At 52.1% G+C, this 21,787-nt stretch overlaps 1 protein-coding gene across 1 annotated transcript; it reads left to right on the top strand.

Annotated features, from left to right (window-relative positions):
- The first annotated feature begins 4,704 nt into the window (after positions 1-4,704).
- On the top strand, positions 4,705-20,935 carry EFHD1 (EF-hand domain family member D1). Its single transcript, XM_080624302.1, has 4 exons — positions 4,705-5,045; positions 12,776-12,923; positions 18,099-18,233; positions 19,346-20,935. The coding sequence occupies exons 1-4, from the start codon at positions 4,750-4,752 to the stop codon at positions 19,478-19,480; spliced, it is 714 nt and encodes a 237-aa protein (XP_080480428.1). The 5' UTR covers positions 4,705-4,749; the 3' UTR covers positions 19,481-20,935.
- Positions 20,936-21,787: the final 852 nt, after the last annotated feature.

Below are 21,787 nucleotides of genomic sequence, written 5' to 3'. Positions count from 1 at the left end.
CAAGTGCTGCCCCAGTCCCTGCTGCTGCCTGTCTGCAGCATCTGAGCCCTGGGAAGGTTGGATCTGCAGGGCCCTGGCACTGCTCCACAAATCTGGAAGACCGTCCTCGCTGTGGCAGGATAGAAGCCCACCAGATACGTTCCTAGGTTACTGCAGCCTGTAATTTAGGAACCTCCTAAACCGGAGATTGCTCCTTCATGTAACATGGCCTATCAGGGGCTTTTCTCCTTTCCATGCGCACACAGAACCATTTTTATACCCAATTTCTCAACACCCAGCTGTGCACGGCACAGTCAGCACGTCCCTGTGCCTGCCAGAGCTTGGTGCTGCACGGCACCAGGCAGAGCACAAGGAGCCAACACAGCCGGCACCCTCCCGGTAAATCCTGAGCTGGATCCTGCTCCGAATGGAAAACCTCTGCTCCCACCTGGAGCTGCCAAGGGCTAAAGAGCGCTCTGGAACTCCACAAGGCCCAAGCTTTGCTCCGCTTCAGGGCTGCACAGAAAATGTCGAACCACTAGAGGGAAACCGGGGCGCAGCTCACCTCTGAGACAAGCAACGGCTGAAGATGTTGAAGGTGCAACACTGACAGGGAATGCTCTGACCACTGTTCATTTACTCTGAGTGCATAAATGAGCACACTGAGGCAAGCTCTCAGTTAATTTCAGTATGGCGGGGCAGAATCTCACAGTGTTTGTCATAAGTGATTCCCTTTAACAATAAAAATATGGCATGTCTTTTACTGTTAAGCAGGTATCTTGCTTGTATGGGTTTACCAGATTATTTTCGATATTAGATAAAATAAACTGTGTACAACTGGAGGAATAGTCAACAATTAGTAGTAAGCTCCAGGTTTGTCATCTACATCAAGTGCATCTGGATGGGATCTCTCCCCTTTTCTTCATACAGCAGTAGAGATTTTGGCAGCAGAATAATGGATTTTAAAACATTTAGACATTGTTTAGTCAAATGACACAAAATTACATACAATAATCTACCTTCTTTTGCTGGACAAAGCTGCAGTGTAATGGGTATTGTGCAATATCAGCATTAGCACTGAAACTCAGAATACCCTTTAGCCAGGTCCTGGAAGATTTAACATACAATAAGACACAACCTCCTTTACGTCAATTTCCAGACGATAACCAGATAGGACTGCTTCAGGGAAGCTTACTCTTGCTTACAGACGATGGCAAAAAAGCATCTGAAGAAAATGACATTCTTTTCAAGTCCTTTTTTTTTTTTTTGTTTTTCCCCCCAACCCCCTTTTATTGTAGCTTTCTGTTGCTGGGTTTCTCTTTATAGAGTGCAGTGACACGTGGGAGAACTCCTGACTTCCAATCAGTTGTAGCCACTGCTGAGATCGGGGAACAAATCCGGGCTAAATTAGGCAAGGAGTAAAGAAACCTGGTGGTGACACTACCTGGTGAAAGAGCTCCTGTCAACTTGCAGAAAATAAGGAGGACTCAACCAGGTGAGAGTTTATGCCACTCTGGGGTGGCACTCGTTCGTACTCAGGGTGTGCAGTCAGTTTGGCTCCCCTCTGCCCCCTGCAGTGCCAACACACGTGTAGCTGTCACCTTATCTCTAATTCTCCTCAATTCACATGTGAAAGCAAAGGTTTGCAAAAAAAGGAGCAGGAAGAGACCAACTAATGAAGCTCAAGTATTCCCATGTCATAACTAGTAGGTTTCCGTCTAGCTTGCTTTTAACACCTCACCGCAAGGGGTGTTTGTAGGTTCAATTATCTTCAGCATTAGCAGAGTTTATTTTCATCTCCAGACAGAGCACTTCCAACTGCAGTGTAAATCATAGAATGATAGAGTAGCGTGGGTTGGAAGGGACCTTAAAAAGTCTTTTAGTTTAAATCCGTTATTTCTTGTATCGTCTACCATGGATATAGCAAACTATTTACTCCCTTTTTCTTCTTAGGAAGACCTCAGCAAGAAAAATTGGGCCGCCGTGGCTCGCCGGGTCCCCTATCGGCTGGCAAAAGCCTACAGCACCCGGGATTCCCAGGCGGTCTCCCATCCAAGTACTAACCGAGCCCGACCCTGCTTAGCTTCCGAGATCAGACGAGATCGGGCGTTTTCAGGGTGGTGTGGCCGTAGGCAGCCTCTTCTCCGCCATCACCGCACTCGCTCCGCCGCACACGCTCCCGGCCCGCGCTCAGCACCAGCACCCAAAGCCACCCGCACCCTTGTGACGCCCAACCTCGCCAGCACCCCCAAGCACACAGCCCCGCACGGCCCTGCCCGCGCCTCCCCGACAAACACCCCCCCGCACAACCGACGCCACGCTCCTTGTCTCATGTCCCGCAACAACGGGGACTCCCACGGACCTGCCCCTCCGCAGCACCCCACCGACAAAAAGGGTCCGGGGTTGCCCGCAGGGGCCCCTATCGACATCATAGCTCAACATCCCAGCAAGGAAAAGGAGGCTGGCATTGCTCGCGGGGGCCCCTAAAGACGCAAGTCCCCGCGTACAAAAAGGGGCTAACATTGCTCGCCGGGTCCCCTATCGGCTGGCAAAAGCCTACAGCACCCGGGATTCCCAGGCGGTCTCCCATCCAAGTTCTAACCGAGCCCGACCCTGCTTAGCTTCCGAGATCAGACGAGATCGGGCGTTTTCAGGGTGGTGTGGCCGTAGGCAGCCTTTTGTCCGACAGCACCACTCTCCACGTACGCGCTCCCGACCCGCGCTCAGCCCCACAGGCAATAGGCACCGGCAGCAATGGGTTGCACACCCACCCTGAGGGAACCGCTGCCGCACGGTAACCCCACAGAGCACAGAGCCCCGCACGGCCCTGGCCCCGACGCCCCAACACAAATCCCACTGCAGAAGCAACGCCACGCCCCTTGCCTGCCGCCCCCCAAGAAACACGGCAGGGGGACCCCTGCGGACCTGCCCCTCCGCAACACCCCACCGAGAAAAAGGGGTCCGACATTGCCCGCAGGGGCCTTAATCACTGCACCCCTGCAGCAAGCCTTTCTAGCACAGACCCCTATACTCCTACCCTCTGCTGTCTTCTTTTGTAACTGAAACATCACTTGTATTCCTTAGTAATTGCTTTCCAGTGCCATTGCTTAGTTTTTTACACTGTAGTATTCCCTAGCAATGTTCTGGTATGCTTATATCTAGTTGCCTTATGTAGTTGTTGCCATTCCCTTAAACAGCTCACTGAAACTTCTGTGTCTTGTCTCTTTAATGATTGCCCTTTTCAGATGATTGTTCCTTTCCTCTTTTTTTTATCACCCATCTCATATCCCTGACATTTTTTTCCAGCAGATGGCAACCTGGCTGTGCTTCTTCTTACTTCTTTGTTATACTCATGTCTTTAGACACCTCTCAGGCCAAAGCTTTTCTTCGCTCATGAGTGTCTGCGGTGGTCAGTGGCCTGTCACATATCCCATCTCTCCTCTCAACGTCCTTTGGGTGGAAGGAGGATCTCTCCACCACGGATATGGCATTTTCTGAAAGCACAGTAGTGTGAGTATGGCACGTGGTGCTCCTGTCACTCTGAACCCTTGTTTTCAGGCAGTCCTGGTGTGGTATACCTGCACCGCCATTCCTGCGTCAAACAGTCTGGTGACCCTGTGGTCACCTCAACCCCTGCTGGAGCAGCCTCAAGCTGCCCAGGCAGCAGATACCAGACAGGGCTCCTGCGAGCAGCCTCCACAGTTATTTTCTGAAGAGGTTTCCTGGGAGTGAGCTTGCCAAAGAGTGTCAGCTGTAGGTCACCACACTATGGTAGGGTCAGAGAACTGCTTACTACACACCTGCGGTGTGAAGCAGCCACTGGGACAGGACTCCCATGACACACAGGCTTGGGCACACAGGAGCCATAAAGAGGCTGCGTGTCTCTGCCAGTAGTTTCCTCTCCCCCTCCTCCCCGGTGGGTAAATCGCATCAGCAGCCACCCTGAACAGTCTCATGACAGCCGTAATCCCATCCCGGGGGATGCCACCAGCCACCTATCAGCCGGGACAGGGACGATGAGTGCTGGGAGGGACATGCCTATGATCTGCCAGGGACTGGGGACAGCGGGGATGGTACTGGGCACTGTCCCGGGAAGGGGAGCAGGGTGGTGGAAAAGGTCTGCCTTGTCTTCCATGCTGCCTGGAGAAGGAGGGGGAGCCCAGCACTGAGCTGAGCTTTGTCCTGGGTTAATTTTAGCCCAAGGAGATAAGAGAGGGGAGGCGCATGGCGGCACTTAAGGGGTCCCTCTGCCCCGCCGAGGATGGGCCTGGCGTCTGCCACCCATGCAGTCACGGAGTGGGCTATGCGGTGACTGGGGAGCCGGCGAGGCCTGACTGCTCCCACCGGCGCGAAGTGGTGCCGGCAGCAGTGAACCCTGGGCCAGGGCACAGCCCGGTGTTGGATGCAGGGAGCTCCCTGGGGGGACCCTACCCGTGGAGAGGTAACCATGGATTGTACCTCAGTGGGGGGCTCCCTGCCTGGGAAAGTGGTGACATAGCCTGCGTGTACGTGCGATAATGTACCCGTATCAGCCTGTGCGGCTGTACCCGACGGTGGGTGTACTTGTGATGGGTACCTCCGACGGCAGCGCGACCACCACCACACGATGCCGCTGCGCCTCCTTAAGTTCCCGCCCCGTCCGGGCCTCGTCCCGCCCCGCTCCGCTCCGCCCCGCTCCCTCCAAGTGAGGGAATAAAGTTGCGGGTCGGGTCGGGGCGGGCAGGCCCGGCAGGAGCGGAACGGAGCGGTTCGCGTGCGGGGCCGCGGGCCATGGCCTCGGAGGAGCTGGCGCAGAAGCTGCAGCGGCGGCTGCAGCTGGAGGAGAGCGGAGCGGCGATGGAAGGCGAGGAGGTAGCGGCCAAGGGCGAGGCGGCGGCCGAGGCCGAGGGGGACCGGAGCTGCCTGACGGCCAGCGCGGGCGCGGAGCTGAGCGCGAAGCTGTGCCGGCGGCAGGACATCAACGAGGGGGCGGCGCAGCCCCGGCGGGCCGCGGTCTTCAACCCTTACACCGAGTTCAAGGAGTTCAGCCGTCGGCAGATCAAGGACATGGAGCGCATGTTCCGCCTGTGAGTGGGGCGGGAGGGGGGACGGGACAGAACTCGCTTGGCCGGACTCGTGGGCTCGGCCGTCGGGCTTGGGGCTCTGACTTCCCCCCGCGGGTCCTCCCAGTGCTTTTCCCGGGGGGGACATCTGGAGAGAGGCTGCCTGCTCTTGGCTGGATACTTGCATTTCTTCGCGGTTTGCGGTCGGGCTGGGAAAAGCTGCGGCATGTTACCAGCGCCATCTGATCCCCACATTATCCCTCTGCTTTTTCGGGGTGGAGGGGGAGGGCGGAGAGGTTGCTCGTGGGGTTTGCCCCGGACTCGAGGCTGGAGCTGAGACTTGTGCTTCACTCACGACCTGGTGTTGCCTCTGGTTTACCTGTGTGTGGGCCGGCAGCTGTTCGTGGTGGCACTCGTATGCTGTGGGTTGGAGGACACTGTGTCCCGGGGCCTCGCAGCAATGCTGGGGATCTGCCTCAAACAATCGTGACCCTGAGCATCTCTTTCAGCTCTGCCTGGCAGTGCTGTAGCTCCTTCCACGGTCCCATTTGCCAGGCTTGGTGTTCCCTCCTGTGCACTCAAACAAAGCTTGTGTACAGCTTCCTCTTGTTTTCCCCTTCCTGGGGGCTAGGATAGGGATCCCCTCCTGACGTGAAGGTTTGTATTAGAGTCGGGCTGCTGGTGGCAATGCAGAGAGGTGCTTTTGTAAGCAGAAGGGCTTGGCCCTTCCTGGGACTATGACCCTGCCCTTTTCTCTACAAGCCCCGGCCTGGAACGTGCATGGGTGGCTTTATGCGTGCTCGGGCTTCCCTCCAGCAGCACAAACCTCTGTGCTCCTGGGGATCGATGTTCACCTAGACCCAAGGAGAGGGGTCCAGCAGGCATGGCTACCGGGCTGGGGGGAAGCTGCTGCCCGGCGTGAGGCAGGACCACAGAGGACTTTCATGCAATGGGCTTAATAAAAAGACTTTGCCATGGGCTTTCATGGCAAAGTGCAGAGATCTCGTTCCACTTACAGAGATGATGGCAGCTGGGCTTGTAACTTGTTAGGTTTTTGTTCTATGTGAAAGCTGCTCTGAGCACCCTGGAGGCTGGGGTCATTGCAAGGATCAAGAGCCTGGTTAAGTGCTCCTGGTGCTACGTGGTGTTGCTGGCCCCATCTGGGGCTGTTGCTGCAGCAGACAAGGCAGTGAGCCTTCCGAGCTCACCGGAGTTCTTTGTTGCACGGGCAGTGTTTTGTCGGCAGCCGGGCACGGGAGGAGAAGCGGGATGGGTGAGGCTGCTCTTCTGCCTGCTCCTGTGTGTCCCTTTTGACGATGGTTAAAAGAGTCCTACTCTGGCGAGCACTGAGACATGGCACTGTGAGGGCAGGAGGACAAACGATGCAGGCAGCTGCAGTGGCCACAAGCTGCAGATGAGAGCCTGGAGTGGGCAGCAGCCCTGCTTCAATAGAGATGAGGAAAGGAATAGTGGTGGTTTGGGGAATAAAAAGTGCAAGAGCTGAATTGCAGCCGAATTTTTCAACAATGAGCTCATTAAACGCCAGCCTTGTAAGTGGGGAAACCTAGGCTTTGCAGTTGAATGCTAATCAGATGGTCAGTGTAGCTGGGAAACATTGCAAGCCCTGTGAGGACTACTGCAGCTGAGTGCTGGCTGGTTGTGCCAAAAGGGAAAGAAGCTAGGCTGCTGCTCCCCTGTGCTCCCCAGGCAGTTGGATGGAAAACCCCGTCCTGGTTTTCCCTCTGTTACAGGCACCTGGCGTTTGCAATGGTGGAGAATCTGGTCTTTGCTCCATCTGCTGCCAGTGACCTCTTTTCAAGTGTCAGCTCACACCATGTGCTCTGTGAGGAGAGGAAGTATTCCCCTTAATTCCTGCCAGTCAAAACTTGAGTTAATGTGATTAAGGCTTTTTTTCTCTATATGGCTTATTGGCCGTGGCCACCACAACTCAGGATCTTTCTTACTAAAGGTAAAGTAAGCTTTTGACAGACAGGGATGTGCCTTGTCACTACACAGGATGCAAGTTTCCACTATGAGACTTCCCCCTCAGAAGTGTTTCTCATCAGTTTAGTCTGACTTGTAAATCTATAGCTTGGACTAAACATGAGCCTGTGGGACCTGGGCACAGTATGGGCTGGGCCAAGGTGCTCCAGCCAGAAAGAGGCACTTGCTTGTGATTGTGGCTGCTCTGGTGTTTGCCTAGGCATTCCACAGTACAGCTGGTGGCTGTGACCACCCCGTGCCAGGGTGGAAGTGAAGGGCTTGTCTGAACATGGGGTTTCCCGAAGTCCAGTGCTTCATGCAGGTGCTCTGTTGCTGGCTGTGCCAGGAATATCCTTCCAAAGCAGGAATGATACTCCTTGTTCTTGCTGCCATGGTTGGGCTCACTTTTCCTTCTCTTGTCCAAGACTCCTCTTGGCAGCATCCCCCGATTTTGGCACTGTTCCCTGGGAGATGGGGTACAGGTGTCTGTTGTGGGTGCTGGGTACAAGTAGCTCTTGGGGTGGTTATCTTTTTTTGGCAGAGGGACCAGCAAGTCTGCAGCTCAGGCTAATTATAATGCGACCTAATTAGCTGCCTGTTCTGACAGTGTGTGAGGACTGTGGTAGCCATGATAACCTCCCTTCACCAAGTCTTGCGCCTCAGGAGCTCTGGAGTGTCACATCTCCCCTTGGTGCCCTCTTGTCCAGATAAGTGGCAGAGTGGAATATGAAAGCCAGGCCTGTGAGGCTGTTCCAGGCAGGAATGACCTTTCTGAGGGAAGAAAAAAGCCACCGTCTTCATCCGCAGAGTGCGAGGGAGTGGAGAAATTCCAGCCTTGCTGTTGCTTTTGTATCTAGGGAATTCCATGCCTTGCCCGCGTATCTTCAAGTGCCTTGTGCCTTGCTGGTGGGAGAGGATGTGATGTCCGCTTGCCCTCCTGGAGCTATTTGGGAGCCACTCACCCTGTACCAAAGGATGTGTCTGCTGTGCTGCAGCAGACCTGCTTGCTCCAGCGCTGCCGTGCTCCCAGTGTGACCAGCTGTCTCTGGAGTCCAGTGCTCAGGGATGTCACCCCCACAGGGACTCGGCCACCCAGCCCGGGCCCTGCATGCTGCGGTGCCTTGGGGTCTTGCCCAGGTCTTGCTGGAGGATATTTTGATCTTGCTGTCATGTCGCTTCTAAAGAAGGAGAGTTCCCGCTGCCCAGGCTGAGGAGGATGGAGCCACATGTGGCTGAGGAGCCTGTTCCTGCCTCCACCCTGCCGTGGAAGAATTGTTTCCAAAGCTCTCGGCAATAGAATAGCTCAGTTGAAAGGGACTTACAGTGATCGAGTCCAACTGCCTGTACTGATTCAGGGCTGACCCGAAAGTTAGAGTGTTAAGGGCATTGTCCAAATGTCTCTTAAACACTAACAGGCTTGGGGCATTGACCACCTCTCTAGGAAGCCTGTTCAAGTGTCTGACCACCCTCTTGGTAAAGAAATGGTGCTTCATGTCCAGTCTGATCCTCCCCTGAGGCAGCTTTAAATCGTTCCCATGCATCCTATCACTGGATACCAGGAAGAAGACATCAGCACCTCCCTCACCATGTGAGGTGAAACACAATGCTCAGAGGGAATAAAGTATTGCTTAGGATTTTGAAATATTTAAGTGAAGATTACTGCCACTTCAGCTTTATTTCAAAGCCTGTATTAGGCCATTGCAGCATGCAGAAACTGCAGATCAAAGTACAGGTGCCCACAGCATGTGGAGCAAGCTCAGATGCAGCACACGTGAACAGGGAGGACAGGTTTTCTTTCCAGCCCTTCTCAAGAAGCATGAATGTTTAGAAACTGCTCTTTGATCCTTCAGGATTTGGGAATTCTCTTCAACTGTCCTTTTATTTCCCTTGGGTTTTTTCAGATGGCTGGGAGGTGACTGCAGAGTCAATACAGGTGGTGCAGTCCTCAGCATCTCCTTTCTCCTCTCCTCCTGATCCCTCTTTCTTCTGTGGTGTAACCCCCCAGCTACACTGCATATAACACCAGTACAATGACTGTACTTGGGCTGTAACAGTGCGTAACAGACTTCTTTGCTCTTAAGCAGGTCTGCTGAGCAGGTATTCCCTCCTTCCCCTTCTACATCTGCTCCTGCTTTCTTCTCCCAGCACTTCAGCATCCCAGATGGAAGCGAGCCAGCATGGGAATCTGGGTGCATCCTTGCTGCAGATCTTGTCAGCTGCTGTCTGTGTCTCATGTACTGCCAACAGCACTGCTGCGGTGGCGGTGCTCTGGAGCCGTATCACACCAGCCTGTATTCCCATTCCAGCCATCACAGGTGGGGGCCTGCCATAGCACTGACTTGGTGCTGGAGTTGCCTGCCTGTGATGTGAGATGTCTGCCTGTTGGCACAAGAGCCCCTCTGTCCATGATGCCTGCATGTCACCTGGATGAAGCTTTGCTCGTGTCCCCGGGAGCTTTGAGCCAAAAGGAAGCAAAGCCTCAGTGTCACAGCAGGGATAGGAAGGGCTGGCAAGGCACCTGAGTGCTCCATATGCTTGCTGCACCATTCCTGGAGTACAGGATGGGATGGCTCCCCAGAATGTCTGGAGAGGGACTTTTTACATGGGCATGTAGTGATGGGACAAGGGGGAATGGCTTTAACCTGACAGAGGAGAGATTTAGGTCAGATATTAGGAAGAAGTTCTTCCCTGTGAGGATGCTGAGGTGCTGGCACAGGGTGCCCAGAGAAGCTGTGGCTGCCCCATCCCTGGCAGTGTTCAAGGCCAGGTTGGAGGGGGGCTTGGAGCAACCTGGTCTGGTGGAAGGTGTCCCTGCCTGTGACAGGGGGTTGGGACTGAATGAGCTTTAAGGTCCTTCCAATTCTAGTGATTCTACAATGCGCTTGGGGACCGAACTTGCCCTCGTGCCCTCTTCCAGCAATGCCTGTGGGGGCTGACCAGTGCCCATCACCAGAACAAAGCTGCTCTGGGGGCAGTGATTCAGGTGTGAATGGTACTGGGCAGCTCCCAGAAAGCAGGCAGTGGGATTTTTGGTAGGGCTGAGGTGTGCCAGGAGCATCGGCTGCCTAACAAGTTGCAGTCTGCGTTGTGCCCCATGGTGCCTGTGTCGGCAGGGGCTGGAGGGAATGAATTTCACCATCTCGCATGCCCTATAAATATGCCTCTCCCTAAATAGTCTGGCTGCACGGCCCGTGGCAGCCGAACGGCTCTGCTCAGGTCCTAAAATACTTGGGCTGTTTTCGGAGACAGGGGGGTGGGGAGAGAATGCAGCAGTCTGCAGCGTGCTGCTGTTGCTCTATTGGGGCTGGCACCGAGCATCCGGGGAGCTTCTGGCTGTTCCCCACTGCAAGAGGCTGTTAATCTGGTTTTGGGGTGCATCTCGGTGCCAGCGGGTGTGCTCCTCAACACCCATTGTGCGGCTGGTACAGCGTGCTGCCCTGCCACCGCAGCCTGCCGCTGGCAAGTCCCCATTTCTCACAATCCGGGCTTTGTGCTGCCTCTCTGCGGGAATGATGAGCCCTGAAGCTGTGCCCCATGCTTAACCCTTTCGGGGCAGTGCATTTATCAGGGCAGGCACTGAGGGCTGGTGTTTGCCTGTGGGTAGTGTCTAACAGAAGCGGGGTGAGATGAGCGTGGCAGGCAGAGTAGTGTTCTGCCTTCGTCTCCATTGCCCAGCACTTCTGAGAGGGGATGAGCAGTGTTCTGACCCTGTTTGAGTAGCCCTTGGTTGGGATCATCCTTCTTCTGCACCCAGCCAAAGGGCAGCTTGAGCTTGCCAGGGCCAAAACAGCCAAGCCCAAGTGCCTCCCTGCCACTTATGTTTTTTGCTGCTTTATCTCATCAAAAGCACTGCCGCTCCAACCCCCTTGCTCTGGAGGAGCAGCTCCACACCCTTCATCCCAAACTTAAGGGAAAAGCAAATTGACAATTAAACATTACACTCATCATGCTTCTGTAAGGGATTGAAAGTGTGTCTTGGAGCTGGGCTGGGTGATGCTATGAAATGTGCCTTAATTAATTGATGCCTTCATCTCTGTGATGAACCTGCTGCTTTTCTTCCCTGTGACGTCTCAGGTTTGTGACCTGGTTTCTGCTCCAACAGAGGTTTCTTTCCTAGTGCTCCAGAAAGCTGTCTGGCCTGGTGGGCTTGTGGGTTAGGGTGCTGAGCATGCAAGCAGATTGGTAGCAGGGGTTGCACTCTAGCCTGATGGTGATGTCCCTGCCGTTTGGGGTCTCTTGGGCCTGGGACCCCTGGAAACAAAGAGGCAGAGATAGTATAAAATGTGTCTGTAGAGGCAGGGGGACTCTGGAAAGCTGCAGAGGCTGCCTCAGTTTTGGGGGGAAAGCACCCTCTGCCCAGTCTTGTGGAGGCAGCAGCAGAGCTTTTAGCTGCAGCCCTGCCTTGTGCTGCCCATGCCTGCAGGCAGCTCGGGGCCAGCGGCTTTGTTCATGCCTTCCTGTGCCACAGCTTCCTCTGCGGCTGTGAGGTTTCTTAGCTGGAAAGGGCATTCTTCCAGGGTAACCACAACTGTGCAGGTCTTGGTCTGCTACAGCCCTTATGTCTTTGGAAGGGAGCTAACAGTCAATGAAAGATGATGAGTGAGAGGGTTTGACTGGCTCCTGCTTCAAAGGGTTTAACTCTGTGAGGATTGAGGTGGAGGTGAGGGAGCAGTGGCACACGCTCAGGGGCTGAGCCCAGCTTGGCAGACCCTGTCCTGTCCTCCCCTGTGAGCCCCCAGCTCTGCTGTACCCCAGGCAGGACCAGGCTGAGGGAGGGTTGTTGATGAGAGAGCTGATAGCAGAGCACCTGTCCCTCCAGCCTTTGGACTTTGAAACCCAGTGATGGCCCTGGCTGTGTGAAGCACGGGTTGCTGGGTGGGCTGAAAGCTTATATGCAGTGGATGTTAGAGGAGAATTGGTGTGTGGTCCCAGGCTGACTGTGGCAGGTCTCTGTCTCCCCATCCCTAAAGCACTCTGCTCCTTGTGCGGGTGCTCTCCTCCTGTAAAGAGTCCATGCAATCCTTTTTGCTCCACTGGGATCATGGTCCCACTTCAGTCTTGCTCCTAGTGTCCTAGAGGTGGGTACTGGCTTCCTCTGCTAGCCTGGCCCTGTGATGCAGCCCACAGCACTGGCTGGGATTGCTGTGCTTCCCCAGGACTATTGTTCTGTCCTGCCAGGAACACTGGATAAGCAGCTGCCCTGAAGCATGGTGCTCGTGTGGTACAAAACCATTTCCATTTTGTAGAGAAAAGATCTTAACAGCTCTGTGTGTGTGTGTGTGTGTGTGTGTGTGTGTGTGTGTGTGTGTGTGTTTTGCCTACAAAGAGATCTATCTGCTTTCTGCTGGGCTGGCCTGTGCTTCTTGTTTCTCCTCAAATCGAGCAGCAGACCTGGCAGGAGCTGGCTCGGGCATGCATTTGCCTCCCTGTGCTGGTGCATGGTGTAAGGCTGTGTGCAAGTAACCTTTGTGCTGGGCACACAAGTGGGCGAGATGGAAATCCCGCTGAGATAAGCCGAGTTCCTCCGTGCTCCTTCTGTGTGGGTGGTTTGGTCTGAGCTCCCCTGAGCACTTCTCTATCTGAGGCAGCTCTGAAAGCTGTCAGCTACTTCCTTGAGCTTAAGATATCTCAGCACTGGTCATGTCCTGCAGCTTCCCTCCTCCCTTGAGCTTTGAGCCATGCTGTGACTTCAGCCTTTGGCACAGTTCCTCTTCTGGGAAGATGGAGATGGGGATTTTGAGGTCTGACCCCCTCGCCTTTGCACCCTGTAGGTATGACTCGGGACGGGATGGATACATTGACCTGATGGAGCTGAAGCTGATGATGGAAAAGCTGGGAGCCCCGCAGACCCACCTGGGGCTGAAGAACATGATCAAGGAGGTGGATGAAGACTTTGATGGGAAGCTCAGCTTCCGTGAGGTGGGGGTGACTGCAGGAGCAGACAGGGATGTGGCTACGGGGTGGAGGGAGGAGGCAGCCAGGTCTGTACTCTGGCTGTAGGTGGGCATGTTCCCTCTGTGTTTCTCCAGTTGTGGGGTGCAGTGGAGAAGCAGGAAAGCTTCCCTATGCCATGGGGGGCTCGAGCACTGTCAGCTTCCATCTCCACGTAGTAGCTGATTGCCAAAGCTCTCTAACCTCCCTGCTTGGTTTGTGAGCACATCTGAGCCCTGCTGCAGCTGCCTGGGAGTGCTGACAGAGCTCCTTGCTGTATCTGGAGGTGGCACATCCCTTCAGTCACAAGGTCTCACTGCTGGGCTCCTGTGATACAGTGGCTCAGGCCTCATTTGAGGTGCAGGGCAAGGGCTCTGCTCAGAGCAGCTGATTTCATGTGGCACTGGAGGCTTCCTCGTCTGGTTTATACTGCATCCCTCTGCATCAGGCAGTGACCAGCCATGGGGGAGCTTCCTTGGGGGGGGGGTCACCTCCCTGCACCAAGGAACAAATGTGGTGATTCAGCAGCTCAGTGCTGGATGCTGGCTCAGCAGGGATACACAGCAAACAGGTTTGTCACCGCTGGGCTGAGACCGCTGGGAGCAGCATGAACAGGCCAGGAACTGCTGCTAGGCAGAGAAGGAGTTTGAGCAGTGACCTGCATGCATGCATGCATGCGTGCACAGGTACTCAACTTACCTTAGCAGGAAGGGGGAGTCCAGATACCAAAGCTTCTTGCTGCATCTTCCCAGGCTTTGGTTGCTGTCTCAGAAGCATATGTCACACTGTGGCACTTGCTTTCTAAATTAACTAACATCCCCTTAGGCAGCAGGAGGGCCAGTGCTGCTTGTGTCCTGCGCTGGTTGAGGACTGTGCTGCTGTCCCACCCCAGGGGATGGCAGCAGTGGGGTTGTGCTCTTGCCATGTCTCCTCCATGGCGGTGGTTTGGTTGTGAGACAAGGTGCAGAGCTCTCCACAGCTCAGGACATGGAATTGTTCATTTTGGAGGTTCTGAGGCATTTGGCAGTGCCTGGGAGGAAGCAAGAGCAGCCACAGCCCATGACTGGCTGGGCTGGTTGGGGTGAGGGGCAGCTCACAGAGCTGATGCTCTGTCTCTCCCTGATTTCACCCTCCAAGGGTTTTCTTGCATTTCTTTTTCTACAAGAGAACAGCAGTACAAGACAGAGGCCAAAGACTGTTGGGTTACAGGCCCCAGCCCTTAGGGAGCAGGGAAAGGCATGCAAATCTGGGAAATGAGAGCCTGCTGCTTTACACCATGAAAGCCCTAGGCCAGCAGCTCCTCTGGGCAGAGAAGATGTGCCAGGTCAGAGGTGAACTAGGGGTAGCGAAGAATCCAGTGGAGCAGGAAGAGCACCATTCCCTTGGCCCCAGGTAAGACTGTGATTGCCAAACTACTGTGGGCTGGAGGAGCTCTGTGTGCCTCCTGGGCCACCCTTCACCCTGGGTAAAGAGCTGGGGACAGCCTCCGGGCTTGCTGCAGGGGCTCCTTACTGTGAAAGATAAGTGCCTTTATCCTCAGAACTCTGGAAGCTACCTGCAGCAGAGGGAGCAGCTCCTCTTCTTGGAGCACAGCCCCCTGCACAGCCCCCCATCAGCTGGCATGGTCTGCTTGTGCTTCCAGCCCTTGGGTTTACAACAGTTGGTGCTATTGTAGCTTCTTGCCAGATGCAAAATGATGGTCAAGCAACCCCCAGCTTGAGCAGCTCATGGGTTAGAATGAGGGAGCATTGCTGGCAGAGCTCCGGGGACAAATTACACAGCAGCTTTGTCATGTACCCAGAACTCCTTCTGCAAGGAGCAGGGTGCTGCTTGCTTTATTGCAGATGTGCTGCGTCCAGCTGCTGTGTTTGGGCAGAGGGCTGGCAGGAAGGCAGGTTTCACAGTGGGTGAGGAGGCCTGAACTAATCCGTAGCACTGTCCCACTCTGCTTCCTGTTGGTGGTGACAAGCAAGCATGTGAAGGGTGATGAAGCTGACTTGGGGCTCAGACAACACAAGTTAAAACCCTGGTGTAAATGAGTGTCTGAACTCAACAGGGTTGAAGTCAAGTGCTGGAGGGCTCCTGTCTGCCTCTCCAGAGAATAACAAGTCCTGACATTCCTGCCTGAAGATGTGCTTCTTGTGGCCTGGGCAGAGAATTGCTAAGGACCTCTAACTTGCAATAGGTCACCTTTTGCTGCTGCTTTGAGTAGTGTCATGTCCTCTCATTCCAGGTAAGCTGTTGCCTGGGAAGCAGGCTTTGTATGGCTCTGACTTGCTGCTGACAAACTGCTGGCCCCATTAGGAAAGCTACCTTCTATCACTGACCTTTGAGCATCCATCAATACATCAACAATTAACTGCACAATTGCAGCAAAGGAATTTAGGCTTAAAAAAAGATGAGGTACAGCGTGTGGAGGAAACACCTCTGACTGCCTGCTTCTGTCATGACCACAGGAAACCAGAGTTAATTGTTATAATAGTAATGTCTAATTGTGGCTGCTATCTAAAACCCTCAAAAATCCACCCAGTGTCCATCATGCCCACAGCAGCTTAAATGCTGACCCACATCATGTGTTTGCTGGCAGGGCTGGTGCAAACCACAGCCTTGGGTGACACTGCTTTTCTGGCAAGCTGTTGCAAGGCTGCTGCTGCCAGTCAATCCTGTGCCTTCCCTCACATCTCTGAGGCCAGCATGGAGCCTGGTGGGGCTGCATAACTGCAGCATCGCTCTGAGACCTGGCAATGGAGGGTAGATCTTGGACCATGAAGAATGTGAGCAGATATGTCTCTTCTTTTATGGGGTTACATGATGGAAAGTGTGTCATCTTGTCCTCCTTGAGAGCACAGCTTTTAAAGGTATCAACATTGTTCACTTGTTTTTCCTCTATTGCCATTTTCTTGAGGCTTAGCTGCAGTTTATGTGCCCTGGGCCCAGCAAGAGTGTGAGACAGGCTGGGAATGGAAGCTGAATACAGACTGCTCGTGGTCTCAAGATAGCAAGGACTGATGCCTTGGGGGCAAGGAACTGGTGAGGTGAGCTGCAGGTGGTGTGCTGGTGTAAGGATTGCTCCTGCGGAAACCAGCATGATGCCCCAGAGTCCACCTTGCTGGGTGCTTGGGGCTGATGTTACGCTGTGTCTGTCCCAAAAGGTGATTCAGTCCTTGGTTTCCTTTAGCTCAGCCCACATTTCGTGGCTGTGGCAACCATATTCCACCCCTGGAGGATCGCTGCCCTATCCTCTAGTTTCAGGATGATTCATGCGCAGTTGTACTCATGACTGGGTGTTTCCAGTCCCTCCTTGGGCAGCAGCTGTAGCAGACCTCAGGATTGTGCTGCCTCCGCTGTGCTTTTCCAATGCCAGGAAGTGGGACTCGAAGGGTGGAGCAGAAACTGTGAGGAGGAGCCATGACTAATGCCACCCTGGCTGCCAGCCCTGTGTCCCCTGCCTGGTGGTGGAGGAGGAGAGGAACCAGCCTGAGCCCAGCGGAACTGAGCAGAGGGAGAGGATATCTTGGGCAGGATTTGGTTTCTTTCTGAGCAGGATGTTCTGCCCATTCAGCAGAGCGTCATCTAATTTCTTCCATGTGTCTGGAGGGGGGAAGGTTCCCTCCCCAGCCACAGCCTGATGTCTGGCTGCTCTGTGCTGAGCACATGCAGGTTATGAGGCAGCAAGCAAAGCCTGATGACGCCGCCTCTGTGAGAGGCAGCCAGCGTTTCTGTCATCTCCACACCCTTCCCCATGGGAAGCCTTTGCATCTCCACCAGCTTCTGCGAGCAACTTAGAATCATAGAATCACAGAATGGTTTGGGTTGGAAAGGACCTTAAGATCATCCAGTTCCAACTCCCTGCCATGGGCAGGGACACCTCATGCTAGACCGGGTTATTCCAAACCCCATCCAACCTGGCCTTGGACACTGCCTGGGATGGAGCATTCACTTCCTTGGGCAGCTTGTTCCAGTGCCTCACCACCCTCACAGAGAAGAATTTCTTCTTTATATCTAACCCAAATCTCCCCTGTTTAAGTTTGAACTCATCACCCCTTGTCCTATCACTACAGTCCCTGATGAAGAGACCTTTTCCAGCATCCTTCTGGCAGGCAAGCAGATGCTGGGATTCTGCTGCCCTCCGCTGGGACAGCTCAGACTCTGTAGGAAGAGTCCAAGTCCCCAGCCTGGCAGCCTGCAGAACACAGCACTAGAGGTGTTTGAGGATTTATAGGCAGCCCAGTGTGATATGTGTAGCCCTCTGCCCTGAACTGAAGCAGTGCAGCTTTGTGCTCCCTTTGAACCTGGGTGACTTGTCCCAGTCTCTGTTCTTTCCACACTGTTCCAAGGACTGAGACCCCTCGGGTGGCTAAGAAGATCCGGCAGTTACAGGACATATCAAATGATGCATAGAACATCTTAACCTGGATCTTGGTTAGCAGGTAGTAAGTGGTGCAGAGGTCTTTATTTTTAAGCAGGCAGATTTTTGCATCCTTTATGTAAAATAAAGCGTGCTTTCCTCATTTGTTTCCCAGTACAATTCACATGCCAATATGCACTCTGTTGTAGTGATTCTGGATTTAAATGTCTGTGGTCCAGTGCAGAACAGAGGTTTCTAAACAAGTTGCTCTGTGCACAGTTGTTCAAGCCACTCCACCACAATGGTGTGCCCATGCTTAGGCTGCTGTTCTCACAGGAGTGCACTGGTGCCTCTGTGAAGGGATCCTGGGGCTCAGCTGTGAGCCAGGGCCATTTTTGCCCTGCTTTCTTTGTCATGGGATATCATTTGAGTCCCCAGAACACTGGGGAAGTTGGTGAGGGGCTTGTGAATACATCAATAGGGTGTGGGGACATAAAGTATATCTGAGCCTACCTCATGGTTGCACCATACAGGTGATCTCCTTCCTCTGGCCATATAGCAGCCCAGGCTCAGTAGGAGCTGTGCTTTACCAGGAAACCCTATTTTCCTATGGGATTCCTACCTCTTTTAATCTGACAGGGCTGTGCGCTAAAGCTGGGTACAAGGTCCGTGGCACCGCTTGGTTTGTATAGACCTGGATTCCTTTGCTTAGAAATGTAAATTCCAGCCCCCTGCAGGTGGGGCTGGAATTGTGCTGTTTGTGTTTTGTTTGAGCCTCAGTGAACAGCTTGAGTGTTTTCTCTCTGTATTGCTAGTTCTTGCTGATTTTCCATAAAGCTGCAGCTGGGGAGCTGGAGGAGGACAGCGGCCTGTTGACTCTTGCGAAGCTCTCGGAGATAGATGTCTCCATTGAGGGAGTCAAAGGAGCCAAGAACTTCTTTGAAGCTAAGGTACGGTGTGGCACAGAGAAACATGAAAAAGCTCTGTATGCAGGCCTTAACTGCCACTGAGACACTGATCCTCCTTGCTTTTGAATAGAAGACATGCCTAGTATTATTTCCTAGCTAAAAGGATGCATATTTCATGCTTCCCACCCCAACCGCAGCTATAGCTTTTCCCCTCAAACTTTGTTGGACTCTGTCTACATCCTTCTGCAGATCAGTCAATGCTACAACAGCTTAATTAACCACCTCTGCTTTGAGTCTTGCAGGGCCAGGCACAGGGACTGGCCAACCTATTTCCTTGTGGCTGTGAGCTCTATGGGAGAAGCTGGCTGACTGCTTTTAAAGACAAAAGTATCCTGGAAACTAATGCAATAGGGACAGTGTTTCCCATCTTGCAAAACTTCCCTCAACCAGAACACTCTTGAGTTCAGTGGTGAATGGAGTGTTTGGAGTATAAGATTTCAGACATCTCTTTCTCGAGCAGCAATCTAACCTTTGGAATCAGAATTATTCTACAGGGTCCTGGGCTTGGCAGAAAGAGCTTTGCACCATTCAAAGCTGACAAAGCACCCTTTTTGAAAGCTCTCTTGGAGAGAAAATAATCCTGCTTGTTTATTCAAGAAGTTTTTTTTCCCCAAGAGCATAGCACAGCTCTTGCCCAGCAGATGTACTGAGATGAAAGCTGCAAAAATAGCCAGCAAATAAACAATGTCTCTTTGATCTGCAGATTATCCATGGTGTAGTATGATGTTCTCAGATTTGGCTGTCATTCAGAACTATCTTCTGCAGTAGTTTCTCCCACTGTATACTCACAACTTATGCTATGCTGCCTGCCTACAGAAAGAATGTATGTGACCCAGTACTGATAGCATCATTTTGGTCACTTGTTAGTGACTTACTAGTAAACGACCTTCCTTTTTTTGATGTTCAAGTCAAGCAAGCTAACAGGTACTGGATTTAAATACCCAAGCATTGCAGTGTAATTAATACTTGAGCCACACTGACAGAGCACTGGGTGGCACAACAAACAGTTCTCCATTGCTCATCTGGGAGTAGTTTAGGCTCTGGCTCTCCCTCTAAAAGGCTTGACATGCTTTTATTTTCTCTTTCTCATAAAGGTTCAAGCCCTCTCTTCAGCCAGTAAGTTTGAAGCAGAGATAAAAGCTGAGCAGGATGAGCGAAAGCGGGAAGAGGAGGAGAGGAAACACCGCCGAGCAGCTTTCAGGGAGTTAAAGTCTGCATTTACCCAGTAACCGACCAGCCAATATGCACTCTGAGATTGCACATGACTTGGTACGTTTCCCAAATCAGGGCTCTACCTGGAGAGAACTGCCTGGATCCTGCCTAAAACTTGTTACAGCTTTGCTAGCCTTCCTCTCCTGAAGATCCTCCTGAGTTTAAGGGCACAGTTCTTGCAGTTACTATGCATTCATAACAATGTGAATCCTAAGAGCTGTGTACATGCTGTTGTGCTCTGAACTGTCAGGAGTACATCACCCTGAAGCAGCCACAGCAGGTAGCAAATCATGGGTGAGCACCGACAAGTGTCATGTTTGCCTACTTTATTCTTTCCTTCTTTTCTATACATTCTTTTTCTCTTAACACCATATTAATTAATTCCTTGCTTGCAGGCAAGTAGTGAGGTCTTGTGTAAATCAGGGTGTACAAATTACAGCTTAACTTCCTGTATGTTTGTACTGCTGTTGGGTGTTGTCACCCTTTTCTTTCTCAAAGCCCCGTGCCACAGGCACTGTGAAAACACTGTGAAGAGAGAAAGATAGTTACTAGGGACATGGATCAAATTAGTTACCATTTCCTGTAGTGTTTTCTGCCACCCAGCATGTTGTAGAGTCTTCCAGTTTTTCTTCTCTGAAGTGCCATAGTAACAAACCTTTCTAGAAGAGGTAAGAATTCCCCAGAGTTTGAAGGGAGGAAGCTGGCTCTGTCTTAAATGAGGAATAGAAAACTGAATTGCCTGACCATCTATCTTCTTTCACATTCCATCGCATTTAGTGTACTGTACGGCTTCAGTGTATTTTCCGGCCTTAGGCAGCTGTATCTTTTTTTAAGGGATATTGCCAGCTGGACAATGCAATCGGGTGGCACAATGGGGTTTTCTATTTGGAAATCCTGAATCATGAAGGTGACATTGTTTGTAATTTCATTAGAGCCATGACATACCACCAGCCCAACATACTGAGCAATCCCTGCTTGAGAAGGAGAGAGCAGCAAGGTGAGCACATTTAGCTGAACTGAAATCAGAGGGCTTGCACTATACTATTAGCCATTTTCTTTTGCAAACACAGGAAACTTGCCCACAAATGTTAAAATGCCCACTGCTCGTCTGGACACATACACTGTAGGTCAAGGGAGCTGTGTTCCCTCTGAGACCTCTCTTGAGACATGGGTTTGCTCAAATTTAGCCTCTGCTATTGGCCCAGTTTGTGCTTCTTTTCTTTCCAGTATGAAACTCACCAGTCATGTTTTCATTTGTCTGTTTTGCTTCTTAAACTGTGAGCACTAAACTGTGAGCATGGAATAATAAATAGAAAAAACCTCTACTCTTTAATGTCAGGTGAAAGAATTGGTAAACAATTAAACTGTGTATATATATCTTCACAGATTATATTTTATAAATCACGCTTTTTTAGCTAAATATTTATAATTAAATGTTTTTATACTTTACAACAAAGCAGATAATTTCATCTTTCAATTATTTCTCCTGTTGCTGAAATGTACAAATAAAGCATTGTTATCTTCTGTCTTGTCTGTGGTTTATCTTAGGTCCGTGACTATACCATTTTGTTCACAAATTACAGTAATGATCCCCAAAACTGTGTCTTGGCTTGGATGAAAAAGCGAAGTATTCTCAGGCAGATGCTCAATAGCACTTCCTCTTCTGTGCAGCAGTTCTGGTGTAAAAAGCCCTAATGTTTGCAATTCCTCAGAAAGGGACGTGGCTGTTTAAATATTTGAAATACTGTCCACTGCTTAATGCTGACATCTGGAGGTTTTCAGCCTTCAATTATCTTAAAATAGCCATTGTCTCAGCTGTGGTAGTGCCCCAGCTGGGATCTGGGCAGGTTGCTTCAGCTACCTTTCTCTTCACTTTCCCTCCTTCTGCATTTATAGAAAGGAGGGAGGGAATACATGGACATCTGAAAATGGGTCCAAGCATCTTTTTCCTACTGTTCCTGATGTGCTAAGCTTCACTGGTATGGTCAGTTTGGGAGAGGGAGGGTGTGCTAAGGAGGAGGTTTAACAATCCATCATTTCAGGTATAGTCCAGTGGTGAAATGGAAGATGTGAATGATTTATCCAGTGTGACTCCTACTCTGTGCATTGTCAGCAGTTGATGCTGTGTGTCTGTGGGCCATTGGGTCTCGGAGGTGAGTTAAAATCAGGATGAAGGCTCCTTAGTCTCTGCTTCCAAGGAAAATTGCAACACTGCAGCTTCTGATTTTTTTCTTTTCACTGCTCACTCGTGCTGCTTTGCATGTGCAGCTGTGTGAGGAGCTGGGGGCAGCAGGAGGAGAGGGTGGGAAAAGGGCTTCCAGTGG

This window comes from Psittacula echo (genome assembly GCF_963264785.1).
Source record: "Psittacula echo genome assembly, chromosome: 7".
Classification (NCBI taxonomy): Eukaryota; Metazoa; Chordata; class Aves; order Psittaciformes; family Psittacidae; genus Psittacula; species Psittacula echo.
Note: the sequence above shows the minus strand (reverse complement) of the source record. Positions and strands in the feature narration are given on the sequence as shown.

Coding starts and splice junctions, on each gene's coding strand:
- EFHD1 (XM_080624302.1), top strand. CDS start 4,750: ATGGCCTCGGAGGAGCTGGCGCAGAAGCTGCAGCGGCGGCTGCAGCTG. Junction 5,046..12,775: donor ATGGAGCGCATGTTCCGCCT/GTGAGTGGGGCG, acceptor TGCACCCTGTAG/GTATGACTCGGGACGGGATG. Junction 18,234..19,345: donor AGAACTTCTTTGAAGCTAAG/GTACGGTGTGGC, acceptor TTTCTCATAAAG/GTTCAAGCCCTCTCTTCAGC.